Source organism: Babylonia areolata, chromosome 11 (genome assembly GCF_041734735.1).
Source record: "Babylonia areolata isolate BAREFJ2019XMU chromosome 11, ASM4173473v1, whole genome shotgun sequence".
Taxonomy (NCBI): domain Eukaryota; kingdom Metazoa; phylum Mollusca; class Gastropoda; order Neogastropoda; family Buccinidae; genus Babylonia; species Babylonia areolata.
Genome location: NC_134886.1, coordinates 40,417,026 through 40,438,303, shown reverse-complemented (window position 1 = coordinate 40,438,303; position 21,278 = coordinate 40,417,026). Strand labels below are relative to the sequence as shown.

Sequence of the window (21,278 nt, the reverse complement as noted above, 5' to 3'; positions counted from 1 at the left end):
TCACTTCCTCGTCCACTCCAGAAGAAGGTGTAACCAGATCCCCGTTCACAGAGCTCTCCTTCGCCTGCAAGCCGAGTCTCACTCAAGGCTGCGATGTCAATCTTGTATCTGGCGAGTTCGGATGCAACTAGTGCCGTTCTCCTTTGGGGTCTGTCCACGTTATCGCTGTCCAGGAGAGTCCTTATGTTCCAAGCACCAATGGTGAGAGGAACGATCCTTGTTTTTTTCTTTTCTTTCTTTTTGTTTCGACCGCTGATGTAGGGTCCCCGCTAGCCGCGGTATGCTGGCCAGGGTGATATGGAGCAGGCAATTTTTAGGGCACCTTTTCTAGCCCCTTCCTCATGCCAGGGAGGTGAGCAGTGCCTTCCTAAAGAGGGCTGCCCAGACGCTCAGACGGCTGCCGAGCTCCATCGCTGCTCCTGTCGACGAAGAACGACCCAATGGCCTGAGCCGCCTGCGTGCAGGTCTGCGGCTCGCGACTGCCAGTGTACCCACACCTGTCGTTTCGTCGCTCGCCTGTCGCCACAGGACTTGGGGGTGATGAAATGATGAAGGATGAAAGGTCATTAAGGATGACTGATGACTTGCGCGATGAGTTTGTTTAAAGTGAAGAGGAGTTGCGCAACGTCGACCTCACTCTCTCGTCCGGGTCCACCAATTTCCAGTGGCAAGACTAAGTCGAGACGACTGGAGGATGAGCACAGATGCAGTGGATGACCAAGATATCCTTTCGGTGTCTCATCTTGCTCTCTGCACTCCACAGTGCGTTGCTGTAACCGCCTTCCTCTCCGTTGAACCAATAGGTTTCTTCCGCAGATTCTGCCGGATCCAGACTTCGCATGCATGGGTAGACACACCCCGGGGGCCAACTGTGTGTGACATGCACACAGCACGGTGGAGCTAGATGGCCGTCGGTGGCTCTCCTGAGCCAACGCCCTTTTATGGATCTCCATAAGGGTGTCTAGCCACCCGCCTCACCAGTCCCAGAAGAGAGCGGTGGGAGTGCCGGTTTAGTCGCCGGCAACCCGACCCTGAACAGATTGTACTGGATTACAGGTTACCAGTAGCAGATCTAATGACCTGACCTGACCTGAAATAATAATAAATAATGAATAAAAGAAGGGTTAATACTTTACCACAATACCAGTATACTTAATACAACTTTTCACAAACAGTTTATAACTTATACCCCCCCCCCCACACAGCCACACGCATGCATGCACACAACCCTCCCCCTTCACCCCCCCCCCCCCCTGTCTCCCCGACGCCCCCCCCCCCCCCACACACACACACAGTGACAAACCACTGTGCTTGAATAATTCCGGCATGTAGCACAGGGCAAAGCTAATGCACACATCACTCCCCCCCCCCCCCCCCCCCTCACACACACAAACCCTTCCCACCACAAAACCAACACACTCACACACACACCATAAGCCCCTCCCATCCCCCCCCCACACACACACACATAGAGTGACAGTCCATTGTGTCTGAAGAAGTCAGGCATGTAACAAAGGACAAAGCTCTCTCACACACACACACACACACACACACACACACACACACACACACACAAACCCTTTCCCCCACAAACACACACAAATATACACCCACAAGCCCACACACTGACAGACTATTGTGTCTGAAGAATTCTGGCATGTAACACAGGGCACAGCTCACACACCCTTCCACTCCGCAAACACACACACACACACACTTTAAGCCCCCCCTCCCCCCCCCCCCCCCCCACACACACACACAGTGACAGATGGTTGTGTCAGGCACACACACACACACAAGCACACACACACACACACACACACATATACAAACACACACACACACACACACACACACACACACAAGCACACAGACACACACACACACACACACACACACACAGTGCGGGATGTCAGACACTGTGTGTGTGTGTTGTGCCAAGGACAATAACAAGGAATGTGTGTACCAATTTTTAACATGTGGGAACATGTAAGAATGAGTTCAGCAGACACCGAAGAACATTTTAAGACTAGTCTATTTCATTGCTGCAGGGGAGAGGGGGGAGGCGAAGTTTGGGGGGACAGGCGAGGCGGGGGTGGGGGGGCTTGCACAGTAACCCCCTCGCCCTTGCGGACTATTAGGTAAGTTTCCTACAGGCGGTGATTCCTGTGCATGAATGCATTAATGTCCTGGTCCGAGGTTCATTTTTCTGTCGACCGCTAGCAGGCAGAAGAACAATCAACAACTAAATGTGAGCCGGCATCAGACTGCATCAGCGGCTGACTGTTTTTACAACAAGTGCTGAAAATTTATTGTTGACAATGAGCAACACAAGGGGTGACGAGACACGGCTGGATAAAGCAAAAGGTACTGGACTGGTGTCACCTATAATTCAATGATTTTTTGTTTTTGCTTTTTTGTGTTTTTGTTTTGTTTGTTTGTTTGTTTGTTTATGGGTAACTCGTTTGAAGCATGAAGGTGTTTAAGCCTGCTTTTATCGAAAAAATACGATTGTACTGTTTTTTTGTTTTCGTTTTCTAGTTGATTAGTTCAGAAACTTGACGGTTTTCAGGTTCAGTTTCAATATGTTTAATTGATGCAGACTGGTCCATATATGTTGCAGCACATCAGCTGTTGATCAGAAAAGAAACAAGCATGATTATGCATGGCCTTCGCACAAACCCAACACGGATCGAGCCTTGAGAATGCCGGAAGGATGAACGGGGACAGCGTTTATGTGTTTGAAAATAATGATCATACTTTAGGCATGTGTTTTGGTTTGTCATATTATTTCATATGGCGCCATTCTGTTCTTATTTGTTTCTTTGAGCCAGCTCAAGCTATTTCTATACTTCTTCTTCGTTTGTGGGTTGCAACTCCCACGTTCATCATGTGTATGACCGCTTTTAACCCGTCAAGTAAGCAGCCATACTCCGTTTTCGGTGATGTACATGCTGGGTATGTTCTTCTTTCTATACCCACCGAACGCTGGATGAATTACGTGATCTTTAACGAACGTGCTTTGATCTTCTGCTTGCGTGTACACACGAAGGGGGTTCATGCAAAAGCAGGTCCATTTCCATGCGATATTTCAACACGTTCATTTTTGTTGTTGTTGTTGCTTTTGTTTACACTGTCTTCTAAGGCAACATACATTGCCCTTCCAGTCCTCTTCTTAAAGGCTAGTCCTGTCAGTCTGTGTCACACCCTCAGCCCAACAATGTCCTGAGGTGACGCCCACGTCAATCAATTAGCTACCCACCAGCTCTGGTCCCTGTCGAAGGCTGCATTCAGATCCTGGTCCCCACGTCATTTCCTCTGCCAGCAGGGTGGTGATGACAGTTCTCCTTCCCTCAGCTGGTGATGAATGAAATATTCCTTCTTTTGTGCACTGCGGAAGATTGACGGTTGTTTATTTCATTTTGTCCTATTTTAGTTTCGATATAACGGAAAAGTGTGACATATATCAGGGGCTACAAGGGTAGCGGGAAAACACTGGGCATTCCCTTTTGTGCACTTCGGAAGAACGGTGGTTTTTATTTCATTTTATCTTGTACTATGTTAGATACACTGGAAATATTGACACACATACTAGGGCTATGAGCTATACTGGGGGTATTTCGAAGACACTGAGTATTACTAAGGGTACTAAAATGATATTAGAAAAGTAATATTTCTTCTGTTCCTCGTTTTCCTTCTGACAATGATTTTGAAGTAGACATGGAAGCTAGTGTAGAGATGTATTTTATGCCTTGTGATGAGGAGTATTGAAGTGTTAAACTGTTAAGATAAAACATATTGAAATATTTGAATATCAAACTGAAATTTGATTTACTTTTTCAGAAATTTAGTTATGGACTGTTAATTCTAATCATACAATATGTTATGTTCACCCATTCTCTAAGTGTTCTCTGTCCCAACGCATCTGGAAATGTGATTAGTTGGCAGTGTTAGTATTTTGATGACACTTGTTACTTACTTGTATATTCTCTCTCTCTCTCTCTCTCTCTCTCTCTCTCTCTCTCTCTCTCTCTCTCTCCAAACACACACACAGACACAGACACACACACACACACACACACACACACACACACACACACACACACACACACACTTGCACGCGCAATCCCCACCCACACACATATAAAGGTAAGTGTGTTTGGTGAGAGAGAGAGGACAGGGAGAAGGGTCGGACTTATGTGTGTGTATGTGTGTGTGTGTGTGTTTGAGTGTGTATGTGTGTATGTGTGTGTGTGTGTGTGTGTGTGTGTGTGTGTGAGCGAGAGAGAGAGAGAGAGAGAGAGAGAGAGAGAGAGAGAGAGAGAGAGAGTACGTGCCTGTGTCTGTGTCTGTGTATCTGTGATATGTGTGTCTGAAAGGGGGGGTGGGTGGGGGGGGGGGGGGTTGTGTGCTACTGCACATTTGTGCACGAGTATGTATCATGTGTTAGTGCGCGAGGGCACATGACTGGTTGGACGTATGTGTGTGTACATTTTCGTATGTCTTTCTGTCTACCAGTGCCAACACTATGCTCCCAGCGCTGGAATCTGAGCACGCTGGCATTTTTCGGTTTCCTGTTCGTGTATGTTGCACGGGTGAACCTGAGTGTGGCTATCATCTGTATGGTTCGAATCCCTGATCAGAATTTATCATCCTTTGTTGCCAACGGAACCAGTCCGCCCTACCTGACAGCTTCAGGTAATAGTTCGGTTCATGTGTGTGTGTGTGTGTGTGTGTGTGTGTGTGTGTGTGTGTGTGTGTGTGTGTGTGTGTGTGTGTGTGTGTGTGTGTGTGTGTGTGTGTGTGTGTGTGTGTGTGTGTGTGTGTGTGTGTGTGTGTATGCGCGCGCGCGCGTGTGTGTGTGTGCGTTTGTGTGGACGGGAGAGACATACAAAGAGACAGAGAAAGAGAGAGAGAGAGAGAGAGAGAGAGAGAGAGAGAGAGAGAGAGAGAGAGAGAGAGAGAGAGAGAGAGAATGTTCTGCGCGTGTGTGTTTGCGTGCGTGCATGCGTGTGTGTGTGTGTGTGTGTGTGTGTGTGTGTGTGGACGAGAGAGAGAGAGAGAGAGAGAGAGAGAGAGAGAGAGAGAGAGAGAGAGAGAGAGAGAGAGAGAACGAACGAACGAACGAACGAAAGAATTATTGTGGTCAGGTCCAATTGGCCCATTCACAAAAGGACAGGGTGGGAAAAGGGTTTGTACTTGCGAAAAAGTAATATAACGAAATAAAGATACTAGCACTGTGCAAATCATCATGACATGGATACCACGACATGTGACCAGTTATATGTCATACAAAGACAGAAGTTCATACAATTCCAAATCTGTCTCATCATAAAATTTTCACATTTATCTGGAAACAGTCACACTGCAAGACCAATTCATCAAGTTTTAATCATGATTTCCTTGCCTTACATTTTCACAAGCGTTTGAGTTTATGTCTCTGAACGTATCCATTAAATTGTCCAAACTGACTGAGAGAGAGAGAGAGAGAGAGAGAGAGAGAGAGAGAGAGAGAGAGAGAGAGAGAATATGACTCTGCCACGTGCGTACATGCGTGCGTTCGTGTGTGTGTGTGTGTGTGTGTGTGTGTGCGTGTGTGCGTGTAGCTGTAGCCGGTCCATTGTCAGAGAGGGAATCAGGGAGGGAGGCAGCAGACGGAGGGATGAGTGGTGCAGATGGGGGAACAGAGGAGGACAGTCAGTGTGGGGGAGACCTTCAGCAAAGTCTGGATGTGACCCAGCAGGACCAGGTAAGAGGTTTCAGTAACAGATGACAGCCTCGTCATCATCGTCATCGTCGTCATCCTCCAATTCGGTTTCGTTGTCGACTTCATTCCCATAATAATTACTGTATCTGTCACGACCATCATTATTATTATCATCCTCGTCAGCCTTATCTCCAATGCCTGAATCCTGTTTTGTGCACATTCCAGAATAATATACATTGATTTAGAACTGAAACATAGTTTATAATATAGCGAGGTTGTGTGTGTGTGTGTGTTTTTTTTTTGTTTGTTTTTTTTTTTTTTTAAGAGGGTCAGCCTGTGTATTCATTTGTGCACATGCACTCTGTTTTGGGGAGGGTTTATTTTACTTACTGATAAGATTCACTCTTTGCAGATCTAGAGATCTACTATGTGTTGAGGTGTGCTTGAAGCGATGGCAACGTCTCCTTAACAGCCATCGAAATATGATAAAACACACGAAAGTATTATTTAAACGGTGTTATTACGTCAACTACAATCACGTCTATTTATTGCACGAAGAAGAAAACGTCAGTATTGCTTTAAATATTAGATTCAGTCGAATGACGTCAGATGCGCGGCAGCAGTGCTGGATTAGTATGCTTGCTTCGGAACTGAGTGTGCATGTTTCGATCCCACTCCATGCCCTTTTATTGCTTACTTTTTTCACCCAAGCTTATCTTATGTATCATGTTTAATACAGAGCATTCAACGATTTTATAAATTTCTTTTTTTTTTTCTCCTCATAATTCCTTTCCTGGATAAAGCATGAGGTGCAAGTGAGTCTTGAAGGCTTTACTTCTTGTTCTTTGTGATTTTCCCATATACCTGGATAACAAAAGAAACAAGCAAACAAACAAAAAAACACACAACAAAAAAACAAACAAAAAAAGGGAGACTTTTATGTAGGTTTAAAACAAAACAAGGTAAAAAGTTACTTTCGGGATATAGATTCCCTGAATCCTATTGTTTACCTTTTGTGTTTTTCTCTCCATCCATATTCCATCGTTCACTTCTCTCCTCCCCTTCTATTTCTCCTCCTCCTCCTCCTCCTTCTTCTTCTTATTCTTCTTATTCTTCTTCTTCTTCTTCTTCATATTTCAGGGTGTTTAATATTTCAGACTGGCGAGTTCTACTGGGACAAATCGATGCGATCACGCCTTCTGGCCATGTACTTTTACGGGTGAGCGTTGGGTCTCTGTGTGTCTGCTGGTCTGTGTTTGTGTCATTTGTGTTTCACGCCTCGAAAGATAGATGAAGAGTTTGGTTCAGTTCAGTTGTTCAAGGAGACGTCACTGCGTTCGGATAAATCCATATACGCTACACCACATCCGCAAAACAGATGCCTGACCAGCAGCGTAACCCAACGCCCCTCGTCAGGCCTTAATCGGGTATCTTTCGATATCTGTATCTATCTATCTATCTATCTATCTATATATATATATATATATATATATATATATATATATATGTGTGTGTGTGTGTGTGTGTGTGTGTGTGTGTGTGTGTGTGTGTGTGTGGTGAATCCAAAGCCAGGTCCATTCATTTTATTTTGGGATAAGATTTTGTGGGAACATCAGGTGGGATCACTGTTGTTTTCAAGGATTATCTGCTCCTAAACAGCTCAATACAGTCGCGCTCAGGGGTCTTCTAACTCTTCAGCTGCAGGTAAAAAATAACATTACCAACAGTGTTCTACGTGTGGTGGCAGGCACGTTTGTGCTCAAGAGAATCTGTCCCTTTATAGATGGAATCAGACATTGTGAAGTGTCTTCCTGTATCAGTCATTATAAATGCAGTTTTCCTCATGGACTGATGGTTCTTTTGAGGAGTAATCAGTGTCACTAACTGTAACTTGGTCCCTATGGTTTCAGCTACATCGTGACCAGATTCAGGAGGGTGGTTGGCTGGGAGGTATGGAGGGGCGGAGGGTGTGGGGGATCTGTCAGCTGATCCAGTTCTATCTGCACGCTGTTAACCTCCCTTGGCGGCACGAACACACGTGAACGTGGCTTCTGCACTCCGGTTTATACTGGGACTGGCGTCTGTAAGTGTACACACACACACACACACACACACACCACACCACACACACACCCACACACACACACACACACACTCACACACCACACACACATACATATTATATATTTATAGATATATAATATATATATATATTTGTATATTTGTATTCCTTTTTATAACAACAGATTTCTCTGTGTGAAATTCGGGCTGCTCTCCCCAGGTAGAGCGCGTCGCTATACTACAGAGCCACCCATTTTTTTTTGTATTTTTTCCTGCGTGCAGTTTTATCTTTTTTTTTCCTATCGAAGTGCATTTTTCTTCAGAATTATGCCAGGAACAACCCTTTTGTTGCCGTGAGTTCTTTTACGGGCGCTAAGTGCATGCTGATCACGGGACCTCGGTTTGTCGTCTCATCCGAATGACTAGCGCGCAGACAAACCACTCAAGGTCTAGTGGAGGGGGAGAAAATATCTTCGGCTGAGCCGTGATTCGAACCAGCGCGCTCAGATTCTCTCGCTTCCTAGGCGGACGCGTTACCTCTTAGGGCCATCACTCCACACACACACACACACACACACACACACACACCACACACACACACACATTATATATATATATATATATATAGATATGAGTGTGTGTGTGTGTGTGTGTGTGTGTGTGTGTGTGTGTGTGTGTGTGTGTGTGATGGAACTGACTACCCTTCGCAATGAAAGTAATGTAAAAATTTAAGAACAAGTGACATGAAAATATGAACAAAAACATTGCCCCAAAAACACCAGAATAGATACATCACATTCACCATAGTCAGACTACACACACACACACACACACACACACACACAGAGACACACACACACACACACACACAGACACAGACACACACACACACACACACACACACACACACACACACACACACACACAGAGAAATCACAAAAAGCATACTAATCAACAGACAGAGTAAATCCAGCAAACAGAGAAAAAAGAAACATCTGTAGATATTTACTGAAACTAATACTGCTTTTTTTTTCTTTTTTTTTTTTTCGAAGAAAGATGTTTTGAGAGCTGAATTGAATGCGGGTGTTGATGTGTGAAAAAGATGGTAGTGAATTCCACTATTTGGAAGTTTTTGTGCGACTCTTTGGACTGCAGGGTGTGCGCATATCATGTGAAAAAATGGAGTTGTCTGGATGATGAACAGACAGAAAAGAAATCCGAAAGATAGACAGGGCAAGGATAAGTGAAGAAATCGTTACAAAGAACTGAGTTTGCATTGTAATCGTGCTTGAATGGGGAGCTTTTTTTTTTTTACTACCTCTACTACTACTACTACTACTACTACTGCTCCTGCTGCTGCTGCTGCTGCTACTACTACTTCTACGACTAATACTGTTATTTCTTCTTCTTCTTCTTCTAATTATTATTATTATTATTATTATTATTATTATTATTATTATATTATTATTGTTGTTGTTGTTGTTGTTGTTGCTCTCTTCTCTTCTTCTTCTTCTTCTTCTCTTATCTCATCATCATCATCAACATAATAATAACAATAATAATAATGATAATAATAATAATATTATTATTATTATTATTATTATTATTGTTGTTGTTTCTGCTGCTGTTGCATAAAAACAACAATGAGTGATGATAAAGAAGATGCTGATGATGATTATAGTCATCTTTTTTTTTGGTAATGAACAAGATGACCATTATGACAAAGTGACCACAATGGTGACGACATCATGATCAAGAGGTGAAACGATAAAACAACGATAAGCAGCAACAAGGATGCTAAGCAAGCGTATGGTGTTCCCTGTCAGGGTGTGTCGTTTCCTGTTTCCAAGCCATGATGGGGCTGTGGGCACCAACACCTGGAACGAAGCAAACTTGGCCCACCTTCGCTTTTCGCTGGTGAGCATCTGATGGACAGGTGTGTTAGAAAGAGAACGAACGAATGCGTTTATTCACATATTGGCCTTTCAGTCAGAAAGAGAGATACAGAGAGAGAGAGAGAGAGACAGAGACAGAGACAGAGACAGAGACAGACAGACAGACAGAGACAGAGAGAGAGAGAGAGACAGAGAGATGCAGATGCAGATGTTTTATTCATATTAAGGCTATTGCCCCTCATGAGGTGGTTACGAATCGCAAACAACCACAGTCACTGAAGAAAATTATGAAGTTGAGAGAGAGAGAGAGAGAGAGAGAGAGGAGAGAGAGAGGAGAGAGGAGAGAGAGAGAGAGAGAGAGAGTGTGTGTGTGTGGGTGTGTGTGTGTGTGTATTCAGGGTTGTGTGTGTGTGTGTGTGTGTGTGTGTGTGTGTGTGTGTGTGTGTGTAGTCATGTGTGTGTGTGTGTGTGTGTGTGTGTGTGTGTGTGTGTGTGTGAACATTTTCTTCCCAAATTAACATTGAATTATTACCTTTTCTTCCTTTCAAGGTCCACCAATAGGAATAATCCTGACCTTTTCGCTGTCAGCCCTTCTGTGCTCCTATGGATTTGACAACGGTTGGGGATCGATTTTCTACCTGGCAGGTAAGGCCGTGGTATCTTTATCACTATAGACATTCTTTTAAACGGACTACAAATGTATTGCGCGAAGTTGTAATTCAAGCGAAATTATATAGATAAATCAACTGAACGTCTCACAATTTCCCAGTCTTTTAAAGTGTTTAGATCATTTGACAAATAAGTGGACCCACACACGCGCGCACACACACACACACACACACACACACACACACACACATACACGCACGCACGCACACATACACACACATACACACACACATACACGCGCGCGAACACAAACACACACACACACACACACACACACACACACACACACACACACACACACACACACACACACACACACACACAAGCACTCTGTCATGTATGTATGTTTTGTATTCACGTGTGCATGTATGTATGTATGTATGTATGTATGTATGTATTTAGGTAGGTAGGTCGGGAGGTAGATAGGTAAGTAGGGATGTGACTCAGGGAGGTAGGTACGATGAATGCATGCTCATGATGCATGTTGCATCCACCATGTATTTATTTGTCTTGAATTGTATCGATTCATTTAAGGTTTGTTTTTGTTTTTCAGTTTATTACTGTCTTCTTTTTATACTCATTGACATTAATGACTGACGGACCATTGGATTGACTCATTGACTGATTAACGTGGTGACTGTGCTGACTGGGTGCAGGTGCGGGTAACATATTGTGGGTACTGGTGTGGGTGTGGTTTGTGAGAGACAAGCCGGTCAAAGACCCACGCATCACGGCAGCAGAGCTTGATTACATCCTGCCCTCCATCGCGAGAGACCGGATGCCAAGGTCCGACATTTATCCATTCCTCTATCCGCCCATCCATCCATCATCCATCTTTCCATCGATCCATTTATTCATCCATCTATCTACCTATCCACACATCAATCCATCCATCTCCATCTATCAATCTACCCCATCTATTCATCCATCCATTTTTCCTGTGTTCATTCTATCCAACCATCTTTTCATCGATCCATCTATTTATTCATCATACATCCATACCCATTCATTTTCCCGTCTATACATCACCCATCCGTCCATCCATCCATCTATCCGTGTATTATCCTATCCATTCCACAATTATTCCATCTGTCCATCCTTCCATCTGTCTATCTATACAACCGATCCTTCCGTCCATCGAATGCATTCACTCACGCACACAAACAAGCAACCTTTAAACCCACGTAAACAAGCATAAGTCAATCATCCACCTACCAATCAATCAGTCAGTAAATCAAACGAACGTTCTAACCAACTGATCGATATGTCAATCAACACAACCAACTGTCCAGCCAACCCAGCTTATCATGTAGTGATGAGATGTATGGAGCGTTTGGGATCATGTGTGGCTTTTCCGGAAGTGATGGTAAATTGATGTCCCGTGTGCAGCATGCATTTTTGCAGACGTAAAATCAGACGGTAAGAAGACAGCTGTTCCTCGCTTTAAGATTTTTATTTATTTATTCATCTTTAAAGAAAATGTAGTTTAATTGTAAAACAAATATTCCCTGCATCGAGAAAAATGCTTCTGTGGCTGAGATACTCACAATACAATAAGCATAAACATAAGCATAAGGGAGGACACGTTCCTTAAACACAACAACAGAAAACTGTGTGATGTTGTTTTATGAATTTTTGGTTCATTAACAATCGACGTTTTGTCTTCAGTATTATGTAGCAGTTTTCGTTTGAAAGAAGATTTCTACTCGTATGCGTTATATGTAGGGATTCCTCCTTTGCAGAATCAGTTAATTGATTCAGCATGCTATTAGGATATTTCCTTAGACCTCGAATGGCTGTTGAATGGATTCAGTATGTTTAGTTTCCCACATGCAATGATTTCTTCTACTCTGTGTTATACAGTGGTTTTCTCATTGGTGTAAATTTTGTTCTAATTTCATATCATATGATTTATTCTTATCTGCATTCTACAGGGAATAATTTAATATATATTATATATATATATTATATATATATATATAATATATATATATTTATATATATATATATATATATATCTACATATAATATATATATATATATTTATTTATTTATTTATTTATTATTATTTATTTATTTGTATCTGACAAGGAAAGATTTTGTGTCGTATAAACATTGTCGCGCTGAGGGAGTTGCTGGAAACGCTGTGATTGTGGGGCGTGTTGTGTGGGAATTCAAAATTTAGCTGTGGGTGTTGGACAGAGGCATGCTGCGGCTCCCTGTTTATTTGTTAGTATCACGTCAATGGTGTGATGGTGGCATCTTGGGAAACTGACATTGTGTTGTATACTCCAGTGCTTAATCGGATAGAATGTACTTTGATGTAGTGTATTTTTCATGACATAATTGATGATCGCTACACACTCACCAAAGCTTGCCAGAACATAGATGTGTTGTTTGGTTAGGCATACGTCTTCTTCTTTTCTTTGCGTATACACGACCAACATCGACTTGCCGATGGACTCTGTCCATGGTTCGTGCATTCTGGGTATTTTCGTGTCTCTATAAACCCACCGAAAACTGACATAGGTAACAGGATCTTTAACGTGCGGTATTTGATCTTCTGCATGCGTATACACACGAAGGGCATTCCAGGCACTAGCAGGTCTGCACATATGCTGACCTGGGAGATCGGAAAAATCTCCACCCTTTCCCCACCAGGCGCCGTTACCGTGATTCGAACCCGGGACCCTCAGATTGAAAGTCCAACGCTGAAACCACTCGGCTATTGCGCCCGTCATACTCTTTAACTTCATGTGTGTTCAGATGAAACTGATGCACAAACACTGTCTAAAACAATGAAAACGTCTCCCCCGCTAAGCGTTCAGTGCACACTATTGCAAATATTTTCCATATAGATCCTTATAAGGATGTTGCGTTATGAGTTTCAGTTTCAGTTTCTCAAGGAGGTCGTCACTGCGTTCGGACAAATCCTATATACACTACACCCACATCTGCTAGGCAGATGCCCTGACAGCAGCATAACCCAACGCGTTTGTCAGGCTTTGGATGCATGCTTATGTATTTGTGTAACCTATCAGAGTGCATTTCTCTTTACATAATTTTGCCAGAGGACAACACTTTCGTTGCCATGGTTCTTTTTCAGTGCGCCAAGTGCGTGCTGCACACTGGACCTCGGGTTTTTTGTCTCATCCGACTAAGCGCTCAGTTTGATTTTTAAGTCAAACTTGGGAGAAAGGGCCGAGAGCGGATTCAAACCCACCCCACACGGACTCTCTATATTGGCAGCTGAGCGTCTAATCAGTTCGTTATGAAATTAGATCAATCAGCATCCCAACAGGAAAATACTCCACAACTTCCGAGCTGAGCGAAATCCCTCTGTGAGGCAGCCACAACAGTCTCGAATAACTCCACAAGAACAACAGGGCCGGTGGTGGCGTTCTCAGACGCTCTCTCCGTGCTCCAAGCCCTCAAGAACTCAAGAACCATCTCACTTCAGCCCTTGTTGCCCTGAGTGCCAGAGTGGAGAAAGTGGTGATACAGTGGGTACCAGCACACTGTGGCATCAGCGGCAACGAAAAAGCGGACATTCTGGCAAAAGACGGTGCACAGAAGGAGCAGGCCAACAAACTGGTGTCATACGATGAAATCAAGACAATCATTAAGGCACAGCAAGGAATAAAGTGGCGCCTCCAGCACCCCAAATATAACCCAGAAGACAGATCAATCAACGTATTTCTTTGGTTATGGTCCGAAGTAATCTTTTGTGGTTAACTTCATATTCAGGTTTTTGTTTTTTTTTAATTTGTTTTTTTTTAAGAAAGCCCTGGGTGGCTCTGTTACCTTGATATTTTGTACTGGCAGTATTGGTGAAGTGCAGGATAACAGGGAGGGGGTCGGGGGTGGGCAGGGAGTTGAATATATCTCAAAGACTGTGCTTTATAAGCAATAGAATTACGATTATAATTGTAGCAAGTTCATTACATTAAAAGTTAAAACAATCTGCCGCGAGGGCTGTGCGAGAAAATTGCATACGTTTAAATGCAGAAATCTGCCATCGGATGTGTTTGTGTGTGTGTGTGTGTGTGTGTGTGTGTGTGTGTGTGTGTGTGTGTGTGTGTGTTCGCGCGCGCATCACACAGGAGGTTTGCGATCATAATTATGACAACTGCGTAAAGTCAAAAGGTGAAAGTGTCTTGATATGTCGGGTGGACGTGGTGTGCAGGTGAAACTCGCCACCCCCTGGCGAAAAATATTCACATCAGGCCCGATGTGGGGGATCATCATGGCACACCTGTGTTACAATACATACAAACTACACCTGCAGACTTCACTCCCCTCCTTTATGAAGGAGGTTCTCAGTTCGACATCAAAAAGGTGTGCTGGATTGTTCATATTATTTTGAAAATGTCTATATTACATTAATGAAATGGAATTTAGTGAAAAAACAACAAAAAAAAACAACCAACAAAAAACAAAAAAAACAAAAAAAACAAAACAAAAAAAACAAAAAAAACCCAAACAAAAACACAATGGAAACAAAACAGAGAAAATGAAATGAAAAGAAATAAAACAATGAATTAATGAAATGAGATAATGCTCGATAGAATAGAAAAGAGTAAATTTAAATCAAGTAAGGTAAAAAATTAATACAAAAATAATAATAAAAAAACAAGCGAGAAGAAAAGCACAAAAATGCAAGATACAATGAATTATCATAAAACAAAACAAACCAAACAATATAAAAGAAAACGAAACAATAAAGTAAGATGTATGACAGATAAGGCGATATGATACAAAATGAATTAATGGAGAGAGGGCAACCTGGAAAAAAAGGTGTGTGCCCAGTGAACAGAAACCATCCATACCATCTGACCTTTATTCCCCCAGAACGGAGCTCTGTCAGCCAGTCCCCCTATCTCTGTATGGCCGTGTCGGCAGTTTCTGGTGGGTCAGCCTGGCCGACTGTCTCAGAGCTCGGGGCATTCTCAGCACCAAAGCCCACCAGGAAGATGCTGCGAGACCATCTGTCCAGTCATCCTCTTTTATTTTTCAGTGTCAAAGATGCGCGCGCGCGCGCGCGCGCGCCGCGCGGCGTGGTGTGTGTGTGTGTGTGTGTGTGTTGGGGTGTGTGTGTGTGTGTGTGGTGTGTGGTGTGTGTGTGTGTGTATAGATGCTTCGACAACAACAGCTACTATTTCTACAGCTTTCTGTTTTTTGTTGTTGTTGCTGCTGCTACTGCTCTTTCTCTAAGCAACATCAACACAACTAATACTATTACAACTACGACTAATGTAGAGTGATGGCCGAGAGGTTAACGCGTCCGCCTAGGAAGCAAGGGTATCTGAGCGCGCTGGTTCGAATCACGCCTCAGCCGCCGATATTTTCTCCCCCTCCACTAGACCTTGAGTGGTGGCCTGGACGCTAGTCATTCGGATGAGACGATAAACAGAGTTCCCGTATGCAGCATGCACTTAGCGCACCTAAAAGAACCTACGGCAACAAAAAGGGCTGTTCCTGGCAAAATCTGAAGAAAAATCCATTTCGTTAGGAAAAAAAACACAACAAATAAAACTGCACGCAGGAAAATACACAAAAAAATGGGTGGCGCTGTAGTATAGCGACTTGCTCTCCCTGGGGAGAGCAGCCCGAATTTCACACAGAGAAATCTGTTGTGATAAAAAGAGAAATACAATACAGTACAAAAAATACCATACAATACAATACAATAATATAACTGCTGCTGCTGCTGCTGCAATGCGTGAGAGAGAGAATGAGAGAGAGAGAGAGAGAGAGAGAGAGGAATTCATATATATATATATATACGGCGCGTTGGTCACACCTTGACCTCATATCAACCTGTGACGTGTCTGTGAATGTTTCGTTTGGAACAAACCGTTGTATCAACATCACATGGCTCGTTGTGTGTGGTCTTTTCTGCATTGATGTGTTGACTTTGCTTGTTATCTTACTTTTTGTCAAAATAGATTTATCTTCACCGTGTGTAACTGGGGCTTTTTCGTCACAGGAAAGCGCAGCACATCAGTGTTTGTTTTTTTTTCTTCTATCTGGGAGTGTATTTCTTTTGCTATGTGCGTTTTCTCACATCGTTTTGCCAAACAACCCTTTTGACAGCTTGGGTTATTTCACATTCGCTAAGTCGGTCCATGCTGCACACGAGACTCGCTTTACTATTTTAACAGAAAGACCAGCACCCAGAGCACAATCAAGGACTTGTTTGTGAGAGACTGGTATCAAGTCCTAATGTGGGATCCGAACCGGTGGACAGTCGGTCGTGCGCATGACCACTAGACCGTCTCTCCACCTCTATCTGCAGAACGTGCTACGACTAGAGAATTCAGGTTGTGCTCTTCTGCATTTCTTTTTTGTTTGTTTGTTTGTTGTTGTTGTTGTTGTTTGTTTGTTTGTTTGTTTGGTCGGGAGTGTGGGGGTGGAGTACGGAGGGAAGGAGACCACAGCCACAGAAGCACTAACAATGCTATGTCAGAAGACCTGGACAGAAAAGAAGTGGCCAACAGAATGGACCCAGTCGCTGGTGATTCCTCTACCCAAGAAGGGCAACCTCAAGCAGTGCCAAAATTACAGGACTAAAAGCCTGATTAGCCCACCCAAGCAAAGTCTTGCCCGCATCCTCCTCAATCGATTAAAATCCAAGCTGAGAGCTGGCTATAGAAGACCAAGCAGGCCTTTAGAAAAAGGCGAAGCACTGTCGAACAAAAAAACCCCTCTGCAGTCCCCTTTTAAAAAATTTCAAAACCAAAAAAGGTCTCTTTAAAAAATTCATCGACTTCAAGGGCATTGGGGGTGTGGCAAGCGGCCCGGGCAGTATGAGAGGCTTAAATTGATGAGGGTTCTTCAAGTCCCAGGCCCCCTAAAGAAATTCCCAAAAAGCGCAGGGGTCCTCAAAAATAACAAGGAAATTTTTCGGATCACGTCGGAGTCAGGGAAGGTGCCTATTAACCCCCAGTACTTTTGACATCTTTTGGGAAGAATATGAAGAGGCCCTCGAAACCACACCTCCCACCTTTGGGGGAGGCCCGTCTGCATCTTTGATTCGCAGACGAAAACGACCCCTGGGGGGCACTAACACGGCCCAGGATTAACAAAACGATTAATACAGGCAATGCTTACGGATGGGGGTCCACAGGAAGTCAAAGGCAGGCAACGAAACTAAATCAGTGCAACATAACCCCTGAAAGGGGAGCCCCTTGGAAGAAGTGACCAAGCTTCAAGTACCTGGAGCAACCCTGCTCAAAGACGGCACCTGCACAGCAGAAATCCGAATAGGATTAGTTCTGCAACAGCAGCGATGGCCATACTGAACAGGGTATGAAGAGCAAACATCAGATTCCACACAAAATTCCTGCTCTACAAGTCACTGGGTGGTCTCCCATCCTCTTATATGGATGTGAGACATGGCACTGATGGCAGAAACAGAAAGAAGAATTTCAAGCATTCGAAACCAAGTGCTTGAGGAGACTACTACACATCTCCTGCAAGGAGCACAAGACAATGACTATGTGCGGAAACTGGTCAGCAACCTTGTTGGGCCCCAAAGAACCACTGCTGGGGACTGTCAAACGACGGAAGATGGCATGGTTTGGTCACGTCATACGACATAACACCCTCTCCAAAACCATCCTGCAAGGGAATGTAGAGGGAGGGCGCAGACGGGAGCGGCAGAGAAAGAGCTGGTCCGACAACGTCAAGGAATGGACCAAAATGACGATGCCAGATCTCGTCACGACAGCTGCCAACAAAACGGCGTGGCGAGCTATAACATCTTCTTCATGTCCCCCCAACGACCCTAGCGGTCGAGGGAATGAGTGAGTGAGTGAGTGAGTGGGGGTGGGGGGTTGTGGTTATTTTGCTCTTCTTCTGTTTTGTCGTCGTCTTTGTCGTCACCCCGTCTTCGTCGTTGTCGTCATCGTCGTCATCATTCCCCTCTGCTACTGCTGTTGTTGCTACTGTTACTATTGCTGCTGCTGCTGCTGCTGCTACTACTACTACTACTATAGGTGCTGCTGTTACGACGACGACAATTTTGTTATTGATGTTGTTGATGATGAGAACGATGACGATGCTACTGCTGCAGCTTCTGCTTCTGCTGCTGCTGCTGATGACGATGATAATGATGATAATAATGATGATGATGGTAGTAATATCGAAACACCTAACCCAACAAAAGTAGCCAAAATCATCATCATTATCATCATCCATCCCACCCAAACACCATCACCACACTCTTCCTCCCTCTCCGCACCTGGCACCTTGTGTTGCCAGCCTTCCTGGGTGGGGCAGCAAGTCTGGTGCTGGTTGGCTACATGTCGTGCAGTCAGCGGGCCCTTGCGGTCTTCCTGCTGTCCCTGTGTATGTGCTTTGCTGCCTTCAACCTTGCTGGCTATTCTGTCAACCACGTTGACCTCGCACCCAGGTTTGTGTGTGTGTGTGTGTGTGTGTGTGTGTGTGTGTGTGTACGTGTGTGTTTGTGTGTGTGTGTGTCTGTCTGTCTGTGTGTCTGTCTGTCTGTGTCTGTGTGTTTGTGTGTGTGTCTGTGTGTCTGTCTGTGTGTGTGTCTGTGTGTTTAACGTGAGGTGTTTACCGGTTCCCTTGATCTTTGCATCAAGATAATTTTGTCTCCCTTTTGTATTTCTTTCATTCTGTGTGTCTTTCAGTGTTTGTTTTTTACGCTATGTTTTCTTTCTTTCATTTATTCTTCGCTCTTCTTATTTAGGTCTTTCTAATGAAAGAAATTATGGAGATAGAGAATGGTGATGACGAGGACGAGGACGAGGACGACGATGAAGATGATGTCGAGGAGGAGGTGGACGACGACATTGACGATAAGGACGACGACGATAATGTTAATTCTAAAGTTGCTAATGGTGGTGACGAGGACGACGATGAAGATGATGTCGAGGAGGAGGAGGACGACGACAACAATGACGATAATGACGACGACGATTGCGTTAATTCTATTGTTGGCGTCATTTTCTTTTCCTTCGCACAGTTTGGCCAGGGCGGCGCTGGGTTGACGTGAAGGGTCTGGCATCTGCTTTTTTTTTTGTGTGTGTTCATTCAGAGCAAAATGTGGCGTAGCGTATATGGATTAATCCGCACGTTTTGACACCTCTTTGAAATTGAAATTTAAACTGTTCTTCTTCACACTGTTTTTTCCTTTTTCTGCCTTTCTTACAACCAGACAGAGGGACAAAAACTGAGTTAAGTTTGATCATATTGGAGCAATACAAACACACATGTGTCCTGCGGCATGTGCAGTGACATGTTTGTACGTTAAATGCATCGTGGTGATATAAAAACACAAGTGCGCATGTAAAATGGAAATGAGAGAGAAATAGATAGACAGAGAGAGAGAGACAGAGACAGACAGACAGAACCATAGAGAGAGAGGGGGGGCTGCGCGGTGGTGGGGGCGGAGGTTGGGGGGGTGGGGTTGGGGGGCACAGAGTGGGATGGCAGCATTGAAATCATAATAAATGACTTCAATGCTTTCATTTGCAGACACGCTGGAGTTATGTATGGATCACAAATACTGCTAGCCACGATTCCTGGAATGATTGCGCCCCTTGTAGTAGGAGCCTTAACTCCAAATGTAAGTCATACCTACATACGCCAGAAAGTAGTTTTAAGTTAAAACGACAGATATGGAAGTTATTGTTTCCCTCAAAGAAGGTGAATAAACGCTCAAAAGATATATCAGATTGCCTAAAACCAATCTTTCAAAACGGAAGGGAAGATGAGTAAATAAGAGAAAACAACATCGTGTCATTAAATCTGCCCTCTCTGCCAGGACATACCAGAATTCATTGGCACGAGCAGACCACAGACGTTTCATTCTGTGAAGAAATCCATCAGTCTTGCGAACATTAACAGCGAGTACTCCACCGCACGGAAAATACAATTCCGCAGCATGTAGATGCCATGTTTTATCAATAATACCATTAACCTCAACCTCTTGAGAACACACAAAAAAACTTTTAAAATATGATGAAACAAAAAACAAACAAAAAAACAACAAAAAAAAACCAAACAAACAAGCAAACAAACCAAACACAAAATGTGTGGGTCAGTACAAACCATATGTTCTTACACCGAAATACAAAAAGACGTTTTTCGTGCCGGCATTGTGTATATACGCGACAAGATACACACTAAAAGTAGCATGTATGTGCTTCTCTTCAATAGTTGAAATACTGGATTCACAATCCACGAATGTCAAATGAACATTCATTTGGTCGCGTTGGTATCTTTTGATTATTCGTTACCATCGAGATACAATGCAATACATCTTTATTCATCCATGTGCCTGTGTTGATGTTGTCGTTATGGTGTTGATTCTAACTGAGTTTTTGTTCTTATAATTGATTAATAACTGTTTGTACGATGTCCTTGTCCTGTAATGGTATGCCTAGGTCATATCACAGCAACGCCCTCGTGTAATATAATAATAATGATAATAATAATAATAATAATAATAATAATTATAATAATAATAATAATAATCGGACATTCATCGGCGCTTTCTTCATTGCCACAAACCGCTTTACAAGTCCCACGCACATACGCATACGCAACACGCTCAGTCGTAAACTTCACAATCATGCACAATAGAGATATATATGCGCATAGAACTCGTACGTACGATTCATACGTACATACATTCGACGCACACACCAATACGCGTTACAATATACCTGACACAATCAACTAATTACTTTCATGTATGAGAGGGGCAAGAGCTGTTGATATGTGGAATGTGTCATTACTTCAATGCCCTCCATAATCTCCTCCACAGAGAACCAGCCGAGGAGTGGCGCACAGTCTTCTTCGTCTGTGCCGGGGTGCAGGTGGTGGGAGCCCACAATCTTTGGCCTGTTGGCAGAGGGACAGGTACAGAGCTGGGCCACACCCCAGAGGAGAATATGACATTGAGATGATAGCGA

The 21,278-nt window shown here is 43.7% G+C and overlaps 2 protein-coding genes across 2 annotated transcripts in view; both read left to right on the top strand.

Moving 5' to 3' along the window:
* The first annotated feature begins 2,150 nt into the window (after positions 1-2,150).
* LOC143287249 (sialin-like) lies at positions 2,151-14,522 on the top strand. The gene is made up of 8 exons (XM_076595194.1): positions 2,151-2,367; positions 4,519-4,698; positions 5,628-5,749; positions 6,865-6,926; positions 7,618-7,676; positions 8,871-8,924; positions 10,989-11,118; positions 14,519-14,522. Exons 1-8 carry the CDS (start codon positions 2,322-2,324, stop codon positions 14,520-14,522), a joined length of 657 nt encoding a protein of 218 aa, XP_076451309.1. The 5' UTR covers positions 2,151-2,321.
* A 2,040-nt stretch (positions 14,523-16,562) lies between these two features.
* Positions 16,563-21,278, top strand: part of LOC143287248 (sialin-like) — a 13,112-nt gene continuing 8,396 nt past the window's right edge. Inside the window, exons 1-3 of the mRNA XM_076595192.1 lie at positions 16,563-16,655; positions 18,598-18,748; positions 19,837-19,927. Coding sequence (XP_076451307.1) covers positions 16,595-16,655; positions 18,598-18,748; positions 19,837-19,927 — 303 coding nt within the window. The 5' untranslated portion in view covers positions 16,563-16,594. The remainder of the gene's footprint in view (positions 16,656-18,597; positions 18,749-19,836; positions 19,928-21,278) is intronic.